Source organism: Suncus etruscus, chromosome 6 (genome assembly GCF_024139225.1).
Source record: "Suncus etruscus isolate mSunEtr1 chromosome 6, mSunEtr1.pri.cur, whole genome shotgun sequence".
Taxonomy (NCBI): domain Eukaryota; kingdom Metazoa; phylum Chordata; class Mammalia; order Eulipotyphla; family Soricidae; genus Suncus; species Suncus etruscus.
Window position 1 is genome coordinate 100,247,975 of NC_064853.1, and position 10,700 is coordinate 100,258,674.

At 38.4% G+C, this 10,700-nt stretch overlaps 1 protein-coding gene and 1 non-coding gene across 2 annotated transcripts in view; both read right to left on the reverse strand.

Moving 5' to 3' along the window:
• IL20RB (interleukin 20 receptor subunit beta) overlaps positions 1 to 1,647 on the reverse strand; it is a 29,952-nt gene extending 28,305 nt beyond the window's left edge. Inside the window, exon 1 of the mRNA XM_049775614.1 lies at positions 1,595 to 1,647. Within this exon, the coding sequence (XP_049631571.1) occupies positions 1,595 to 1,647 (53 nt within the window). The remainder of the gene's footprint in view (positions 1 to 1,594) is intronic.
• Positions 1,648 to 5,299: 3,652 nt separating this feature from the next.
• Positions 5,300 to 5,463, reverse strand: LOC126012437 (U1 spliceosomal RNA). Its single transcript, XR_007496910.1, has one exon. It is a non-coding gene; the product is annotated as a U1 spliceosomal RNA (small nuclear RNA).
• Positions 5,464 to 10,700: the final 5,237 nt, after the last annotated feature.

Below are 10,700 nucleotides of genomic sequence, written 5' to 3' on the forward strand. Positions count from 1 at the left end.
GTGAATATATTTTCGAAAAATGAATTCTCTATAGGGGTCATTGATACCAACCACTTTTTTTTTTTTTTTTTTGGTTTTTGGGCCACACCCGGTGGTGCTCAGGGGTTACTCCTGGCTGTCTGCTCAGAAATAGCTCCTGGCAGGCACGGGGGACCATATGGGATACCAGGATTTGAACCAACCACCTTTGGTCCTGGATCGGCTGCTTGCAAGGCAAACACGGCTGTGCTCTCTCCGGGCCCGAAAAATGAATTCTCAATGTGATGCCACTAGTGCCAGCATCACTCAGCTACTTGGCACTGTTTAGAGCTGCATCTAGTGATGTTCAGGGATCATGTAGTGCTGGGGATAAAATGTGGCCATAGGAACTTACTAGTAGAAAAGATGCACACAAATAAGAATTCTCAAAAATCAGGCCAGAATAATAGTATAGTAGGTAGGATGCTTGCCTTGCACATGGTCAACTTGGATTAGATCCACTGTACTCCATATGGTGTCCTGAGCACCGCTAGGAGTAACTCTTTGAGTGTAGATCCAGGAGTAACTCTTGAGCACCAACAGGTGGTGGCAGCAAAACAAAAACAAGCAAAGAACTTTCTTAAACCAACATTAAAAAGGAACTAACAGAAATGTCATGAGAAATATTAATTAAGTCGGGGGGGGGGGGGATGAGAAAACTTCCTGGAGGAAGGACTGAAACACTGAAAAAAATTATGAGATGGGGACAGAAATGTGGTTCTGCTGCAGAGTACTTCCCTTATATGTACAATACCTGAGTTCAGTCCAGACACACACAAAAAATAAAATTCCAAAAATGATACTTAGGAAATTGTACCCACTGTAGTATTGCTTTGGCCCCCTGAGTCCATTTCTTGGCACTTCAATCTTGTACTCCAATTGCATCAAACTTCTTGTAGTTTCCTAAGTCTATCAAATTTGATTCACAGCATCCCATATGGTCCCCTGAGCCCACCAGAAATGATTCCTGAGTGCAGAGCCACGTGTAACCCTGAGCACTGCTGGATGTAGCCCCAAAACAAAACCAACCAACCAACCAAAAGGACTTTAAGTGCAGGACTCTAAAACAAACAAAATGGAACTCTAAATGCAGGTAGAATTAAGAAATTAGAAAGCTTTGACTGCCTTGTTGATGACCCTCAAGTTTATCAAGTTTATCTGGAGAGCAAAGGTCAAAAAAAGAGGTTAAAGCTCAAATCTGACCTTGTACTTAAGCTTTGAAAAGTTTATGCCTAGAATGAAGAAAATAGTAAAAAAGAATCAGATTGGAGGCAACTGTATTGGTCAGTTATGGAGAGAAGTGGTTGACTTTCACTAGATATTTCTATCTATGGAGAGAAGAAACTAAAATTGAAAGATAAAGATGGTATAATTGACAGTCAATAGTGAGTAGATTGGAAGGGTGGGGGAGGAGGTGGCAAACATGCTTTTCAGGTTCTAGTTTGAGTAACTGCATGCCAATATATCATCTAAAATAATGGATAGAGGGTGGAGTGGGATTAAAGCAAGCAGGATTGGGATGGTGCAAAGTAATGTTTCATGTGTTCAGCTAGATAGTAGAGTTTGAGATGCTTACATGAGCAGAGGGAGACTCACATATGGAAATAATCTGTCAAGAGTAGGCCCCATCTCCTTTACTTTCAATATTTCAGTAGTATCTAAAACCAGGATGTATTGAGGACATTAATATAGGTAAGAAGGCATGTGAAGATGCTTCTGGACCCACATTAAGGGCCAGCACAAAGGCTGGAGAGATAGTATAAGAGGTAAGGCTCTTGTTTTGCATGTAACTGACCTGGTTTGAATCCCCATCACACACCCAATCCGCTGAGCACTGCTAAGAGTTACTAACCAGAAATAGAACTTGAACACTGGGAGTGATGGTGATGGTGGTGGTGGAGCTACTTGCTGCCTTCCCCAAAGAAAAAAGGGTCAGCACAAGAAAAAAAGTAAAAGGAAGATGAAGGGTTAGATAGTACAGCAGGTGTTTGCCTTGCATACGGCCAACCCAGGTTCAATCCTTGGCATTCTATATGGTTCCCCAAGAACCTCCTAGAGTAATTCCTGAATGCAGGGCTAGGAGTAACCCCAAAGCATCACCAGATGTGTCTCCAAAAACAAAAATAAAAAAGGATGACGAGTGCTGGATAGGTCAGAGAGGTAATTCTGGATATAATGAAGAATGGAGTGATGATCAGGGGGTAGAAAAGTGTCACCAAGTCAGTAATTGAAAAGTATCCCCTAGATGCAGTGCCTTGATTATTTGTAATCTCCATAAGCATGAGTTTTATTGTTGAGTTTGTATTAGAAACCAGAAACTAGGTTGAGGAATAGTGACTTTTAGATGTAAAGAGAATAAAACCACCAAGAAAATAACTCCATGAGTCTCATTTTTTTCAATTATAAAATGGGGCCCCAGGGCCAGAGCAATAGCACAGGGGTTAGGAAGTTTGCCTTCCATGCGACAGAACTGGGTTCTATCCCCAGCATTCCATGTGGTTCCTCAAGCCCACCAGGTGTGATTCCTGAGCACAGAACCACGAGTCACCCCTGCGCACTGACGTGTGTAGCCCAAAAGAAAAAAAAAAGGGAGTCCAGATAGATAGATAGTACAAGGTTAAGGCTCTTGCTTTGTATGCACCAACCTGTTTTTATCTCTAGCACCACATAGGATCCTGTGAACTCTACCAGGAGTGATCCCTGAATACAGAACTAGAAGTAAATGCCTTGAGCACTTTAGGTGGCTCAAATAAGACATAATGAGGCCTTACAAAATAATGAAGACAAAACAATGCCAGTAACACATTAAGTCTTCATAAGCTGTGCTAACTATTGGACATATTATTAATAGTAGCAGCAACAAATTAGAGACATATTTGCTGTAGCTTACTGGCAGCAAATTCTTCTTTTATTTGGGTCCCAAATCAGCCGAGTAACACTTCTACTTGGAGATACCCTGTAAAGGACAATAATTAAAATCATTGTTTCAGAAACCAGTTTGCCTGGGTTGGCAAGGATCTGACACATACTAGTTGTGTTTCATTATAAGGCAAGTCACTTAATGTTTTTAGTGAATCAACTATAACTTTGAGACAACTATAGTATCTAATTTATAGGAATACTGTGAATACTAAATAAAATAAACAGAACAGCTGTGTTTCTTGCTTTGTTTTTACTACTCCAAGGCCAAGAGCGCTGGTGCTAGCTCTCTTTGACCCAAGCACCCAGCCAGTGACCATTAGCTAGCCACAAGCTAGGAGCCGCAACCTCTCTGCTCAGACCCTGCTTGACCAGTCTCTCACCAATCTCCTGGTTGATTCTTGTCCCTCTAGTCTTTAGGTATGAGCACACAACTTGAGGGTTCTGATACATGCTGATTCCCAAATCTCATCTTTACTCTCCCTGTCTTGGCTTCCTGATTCTTCCCTTTCAAATCCACTTCTGCCTATGGTTTCTACATGTTAAAGGTAAATAAAAGTCCATGTATACTAGATATTTATTGTGACAGAAATCATTCTAAAGGCTTTCCCTAACTATACTTTTCATATTATCAACAGACATACCACTTAAAACTTGTTTACTCAGTTTTTCCTCATATAAAAATTAGTTTTACTACAGATTATATCGGGGTGGAGACGGAAATTCCAATTGAGGTGTGTCTGAACTCCAATTTCCCAATTAGTATCAAAGGCTCACTACATGCTTGAGTGGGGACAGAGTGAATGATAAGATTAGCAGAACTTTTAGAAATAATTGCTTATCTCATGATGATTAGAAAAGAGTTACAAAGGGTTAAAAGAGAGAAGAGAGGCAGGATGGAGCACAGGGGGCGGGAGAGAAACTGGAGACATTGGTGGTAGAAAAAGTACACTTCAAGTTGACCCATGTGTTTTCCCACATACTTTTAAACCCTCATTTTCAGGGTTCTTGTGTCCCTTTTGCACCTCGTTGGAATACTTTCCCAATTCCTCCTGGTATATTTTGCCTCCATGATTATGGATTTGACTTCCTTCAACCTCAACTCCTTATGTGATGTATACTTTATAAAACCCTTAAGTCTGCTAAACTTATAGTGTTAACTTGGGGGAGGCACTCCCAATGGTCATCAAACACCATGCACTGACAGGGACCAAAGCCACATGCAAAATACATTCCAACCCTTTTGCACTAGTGAAGGTAGTGTACACTGTTTAACTGTAACTGTGTGTGTGTGGGGGAGAACTATTATGAACAACCTTATAACCTTGGTGTTTAAATAACAAAATATAAACAAAACATACTCCAGCCCTTTGAGCCACCTCCATGGCCCTTAACTTTTATTTTGTCCAGGAACATTCCCCCAACAACTCTTCTTAAGATGCAGAATTGGGCTTTATTCAGAATAGTCTCGTCTTAAGCTTCCACATAAATACAATACCATTTTATTTGTGGTTTTGGCTACTATATAACCAGTTTTGTGGTTTTGGTTGCTGAACAATCAACTAGTTTAATCCAAGTCAACAATGATTCTATTAAATAGGCATACAAGATACTCAAGTAGATTTTACCAGGTAGATGTCCTTTGATGATCCTATATAAATTAACATTTACACTCTGACCCATAACTTCTATTAAGTATTTCCCCATTAAGCATTCCATCATTAGATATGTAAGTTAGCTGAGAGCCTTTAGACAGCTTCACGCATTTTCTTCATATTATATTTCTAGTTTGAATAATGACACCTGAGCAAATATGAGGTGAGCTGTTTGAATAATGGAAACTTTGAAAAGCTAAACAGATTCAGTCATACATATCAATAAATTTTTTTAAAACTTTGATTAAAAATTTAATATTACTTGGTGTCAAAAAGAAATTTGTCATCCCTTTATCTGTCATCTGAAAAATATCAAATTTGTTGGGTATAACTTAATCCTAGAAGACTTGTTTACTTTCTAATGACTTGAAAATATCAATTACACAATCACTTAAGTGTTTATTCACAGTATCCTCCTGGAACTGACATATTTTTGTATTTCCTAAAGTTAACCCATTCATTTTCTCCATAGTCTGATATAAATTGAGACCAATATATACTTTTTTATTTATTGGTTTTGGGGCTACACCCAGTGGCACTCAGGGATTACTCCTGTGTTCTACACATAGAAATCGCCCCTGGCAGGCAGGGGGACCATATGGGATGCCAGGAATCAAACTGGGCCCCCCCTGGGCTGGCCAAATGCAAAGCAAATGCCCCACCACTGTGCTATCTCTCTGGCCGCAAGACCAATATTTTTTTCCCCTTAGGGGAGAGCGCGAATGCAGTCCCCCACTACCACAAATTACGCAGTCGAGTTTCCCACATTTGGAGAAATCGCAGGGGTCAGCACACCCAGAGTGCAATGGGTGAGCCTCGGCCAGGGGAAACCACCTTCGTGATCATGGTATCTCCCTTGCCAGGTAAGTATGAGACCAATATATTTTTTTTAAAACAACCATTGTCTTAACTACATTAAATATCTATTTTTAAATGTATATGTTTGCTTTCCTGTTTAAGTCTATTATCATTCCATGAAGTAAAAAAATAAAATGCAAAGAGGAAATTTAGCAGTCTTTGTCTTGTATTATAAATACAAATAAAAACTGACATCATTCCAAAATATTGAAACTAGTTCCCATGAGCTTGAAAGATAATTTAGAAAATGAGTGGATTTTTTTTTTTTTTTTTGGTTTTTCAGTCACACCCAGTGGCGCTCAGGGGTTACTCTTGGCTCTGCGTTCAGAAGTCACTCCTGGCAGGCTCAGAGACCATATGGGATGCTGAGAATCGAATCAGTGTCCGTCCGGGGTTGGCTACATGTAAGGCAAACACCCTACTGTTGTGCTATCATTCTGGCCTGAGTGGAATTATTTTAGTCAGTCAATCAAGGAAGTTGTATGAAGTCACAGTAGGCATCAGTCCAATTCTGAAATATCTGAGATAATGAAGTGCTCTGGCTAACACTCTCAAGACAGTGTTTAAGCCTATCTCTCTGTGAACATGGTCAATAGTTATTCCTTTATTTATTTTTTGATTTTCGGCCACACCCTGTGTTTCGAAGAGCTAATTCCTGACTCTATGCTCAGGATTAACTCCTGGGAGTACTTGGAGGACCATACTGGGGAACAAAACTGGGTCAGCTATTTGCAATGCTGCCTGCTGTATCTCTCAAGCTCCAATCAATCATTGAAACAACAACTGCTCTTCAAACTCCAAAACCAAATTAGACTATAGCATTCATTAAACATGTCTCAACAAACTGTATTATTTTCAGATCGAAGACTGTTAGTGAATTTGGTTTTGAGGTTATTTAGGTCACGTAAAAGCTAGGAATTAAGGTGTGGAGTACACACAGCAATCTTGTCTGTATTTAGAACAGAACTAAGTGATATAAACTGTTAAACCAGTATCATTAGCTTAACAGATGACTGAATTCGGTAGAAGCTAATTTTCCTCAGCTATAATAAAATAGCATTTAAAGAGTTTACTAGATTCTGTTCATAAAATGTAAATGGAGGCTAGAGATACAGTAAAGGAAATAAGGTAAGTGCCTTGCACTGAACCCAGTTGACCCCCAACACAATTCCCCCAAGAACCATCAGAAGAGATCCCTTAAGAGTCAGGAGTCACCATGCCAGTGATGGTCAACACCCTCACCCCTACTATTTCATAATACAAGAAAATGTGGATGCAATCTACCCAATAATCAAATATCACATAAGGAAAATCTGACTATAGTTGTGTAATTATATGGAAACATTTAAAAAGGTTTTAATCCAAATTATATAATTACAAGGGGACTCTCCCCTCCATGCCCATTACTCCTGAGTACTTTGCACTCAATAATCATTCCTGGCAGTGCTCCAGGAACTATATAGGATTTGAAGGACTGGGGATTAAGGCAAGTACCCCTCCCTCACTCTACTATTCTTTGATCTTGGGAACCCCTTATATTAAGGCAAAATCAATAGAAGAGCTAAAGCATGCTATATTACTCATTGATTTGGAATTACTCTTAATTACTTCTGGAAAAAAAGTTTGGAAATTCCAAACTTGTTAACTTCGTCATGTTTGGGAGCTGTGAACTTAGGAAGAGTGAGAAGGGTTCTTTTTGTACTGGTTGAAGTGATTTTCTCTATACTTTGATACCACAGTGTTATATATATATATATATATATATATATATATATATATATATATATATATATATACACACACATATACATGTATATATACACATGTATATATATATATATACACACACACACTGTGTTACTGATAACCACCTTGAAGAAATTCAACTCTAGTATTGACAGCTTGAAGATACGGTAGGGCAGAGAAGGGAGAGCAGAGGAAAGGAGAGGAGAGAGAAGGGGAAGAGAAGAGAGGTGAAAGAAATTTTTTCCTTAATTCAACTTCAGTATTTGACAGCTTGAGAGGAGAGGAGAGTTTTGCCATAATTCAACTCCAGCACTGATAGCAGAAAGAGAGTTGAGGAGGAGGAGAGTTGAGCGAGCTAAATTGAGTTTTGCTTTATTCCCAGATAAAGGTGTTCCTGTTTCTTTGTTATCTCTAAACTAGATGACAGAAAGAGCATTAATATTGGAGATAATTTATTTGCCAACAAGACCTAATTTATAATGACTTGCTCATCTGTCGAGCCTTCACGCCTTCTTATTCCTACTATTTTATCTAGTGATATATCTGTGAAACGCTATCTTCAGCATTAGGTGCTTGTTACTATATATAGCAATCATCATATAATAATATATGTGCAAATATATTAATCAAAAATTCAACAACCAAGTTAGAGAATACAAGGAGCAATAGCTTATTATTGAGCATATAAAAGTTCTAAAAATTTGCCAAGATTTTTTTAGAAATCACTTAAGAGATTAGGTTAGGCAGTTATGTGTACTTATATTGGTAGCTAAGTATCTCCTCACATATGGAGAAAATTGACATAATACTGTTCGTCCCAAGGATCTCCTGGTCTAAAGCACAGAATACGTGATGTGTCAAGATGCAGAGTGTGCCAGGCTCTGACTAAGTAAACCTGGTATCTAACACAAGTCTGGCCTCTACCTAGCAAACTTATTTCTAAGATTTTCCTACTTTCTAAGAAAACTGCTTCAAGTAAAATTCATATTTATAGTCATTATTGTATAATGACTATAAGAATGTGTTTAAAGTAAAACCAATAAAAAATATTGAACTACAAAAAAGAGTTCTTGGTGCTACTTTTCATCCTATAACATTTTATATGCATCCTATATGCATCTTATAATAGATACATACATGCACTACTGGAAATTCTAATTATACTCTAGCACAGACATACATTCTGCTTCTAGTATATCCCATACTTCTACTATCTCAAAACCTTTATCAGCTTAGTGAGGTGTTAGAAATTGCTAATATCTGTTGTTTCGTTACAAAAAATTAAAGAAAACCAACAAAACATTAAAAACTAAAAAAGAAAAATCCAAAGATGGGAAAAAAAGCATTACTCAATTTGTGTATTTTACTAGTCATTTAAAAATTTTTTAAATTATTTTTTTCTTGGGGGGGGGGGTGTCATATCCACCAGTGCTCAGGCATTACTTCTGACTTTGTGCTCAGAAATCACTCCTGGCAGGCTTGAGGAACCATATGGGAAGCTGAAAATCAGATGCAGGTAGGCTGTATGCAAGGCAAAAGCCTTATCAACTGTGCTATCACCCTGACCCCTGCTTTAAAGCCATCTTCCTCAGTTTATATTCAAATAATTTGACAGTTAAAAAAAAAAAAAGACTCTTATCTCAACTGATCTAACAGTTATAGCGACAAGCTAAAATGATATAAATGAATTAAAGAAATAAAGATGAAAGCTGTAAACAAACAAAAACAACTGTAAACCAATATCCTATTTATATTTGCTGATTCTTATATCTCAGAAGCAGTGGGAGAGGCCAGGGCTGCCACCCAGTGGTAATATAAGTCTTATAACATTTAAGGATTTATAAAACAGTATTTAAAACAAAACAACAAGAAAACCTACAAAAATCTCACAAATTAGAGGTCAGAGATGTGGTTAAATGGTAAAGTATTTGCCTTCCCTATGTAAAATCCTGGGTGCAATCCCCAGTATTGCAAAAAGAAAAAAAAAATTACAAATTAAGTTATGTGATTTAAGCAAGTACATAAAAAAAAAGTACATACAATATTACTGGTTTTTAGACCAGAGCAACTGTACATGGGGAACTGCCTTGCATGTGGCAGACCAGAGTTTGATACCAAGTTTGATCCCTGGCACCCCAAATGGTCCTCCAAGAGTGAATGAGTGTAGAGCCAAAAGCAAGCCGAGTGTGACACAAAAACAAACAAAAATCATTACTGGGTTTCTTTTGTGACCCATGGAAGCAGATTTAAAATTCTCTAGAAGCAGGACCAAAGTGATAGCACAGAAGGTAGGGTGTTTGCCTTGCACGCAGCAACCTGGGTTTGATTCCCAGTATCCCATATGGTCCCCTGAGGTTGCCAGAGAGATCTCTGACCAGAGACAGGAGTAACTGGAGTGCTGCCGGGTATGGCCCAAAAATCAGAAAGGAAAAGAAAAGTGGAGTCAGTGAGACAGTGGCTTGCTTTGTATACAGCTAATCTGGATTCGATTCCAAACATCTCATATGGTTGTCTAAGCACTGCTACAAGTAATTTCTGGGTGCAGAGCCACTGAGCATGAGCAGGTGTGCCCCAAAACCAAACCAAAACAAAACAAAACAAAAAAGTATAAGGACCTGCAGAAACAAGGTTCTCTAACAATGAGTAATTTCAATTAGTGTCCTAATTAAAAATCAAAACTAGGGGCTGAAGCAATAGCACTGTGGGCAGGGCATTTGTCTTTTTTGTTGTTGTTGTTGTTTTTGTTTTTGGGCCACACCCAGCGGTGCTCAGGGGTTACTCCTGGCTGTCTGCTCAGAAATAGCTCCTGGCAGGCACGGGGGACCATATGGGACACCAGGGTTCGAACCAACCACCTTTGGTCCTGGATCAGCTGCTTGCAAGGCAAACGCCGCTGTGCTATCTCTCTGGGCCCAGGGCATTTGTCTTGCATATGCCAACTCGGGTTCAAATCTGAGCATCCCATATGGCCCCCTGAGCCTGCCAGTAGTGATTTCTGAGTACACAGTCAGGAGTAATTGCTGAGTATGGCCCCCAAACCAAAAACAATAGACAACAACAACAACAAAAACCCTCAAAACTAACAAAAGGAAAAACAAAAATAGTAGCAATAGCATATTTAACAGTCTTCTGATCTGGAGTTTGGTAGGGAAAACAAATATTCTTAATGTTTGTAATGCCCTCCACACTTTGCCATAGTCTTTTTCACATTGGCAGGTACTTATATCCTAATACATGATGCTTTACACAATAACAGAAGGTGGAAAAATAACATGAGCATCTCTTTAATAAAAAAAAAAAATCTGACACTACTGTCAACAATCATGAGAAACACACACAAAAATTTCACTAGATTGCTTTCAGTAATTGTAAAGTTGTATAAGTTATGTTTTCTAACTTATAGTTTGTCTTGCCTTATGATAAAAAGAATGAATTTAAAAAAAAAATTGGCAGACGCACAAACTTGATATTTACAATAGTTTATGACAAATACCTGCAAATAAT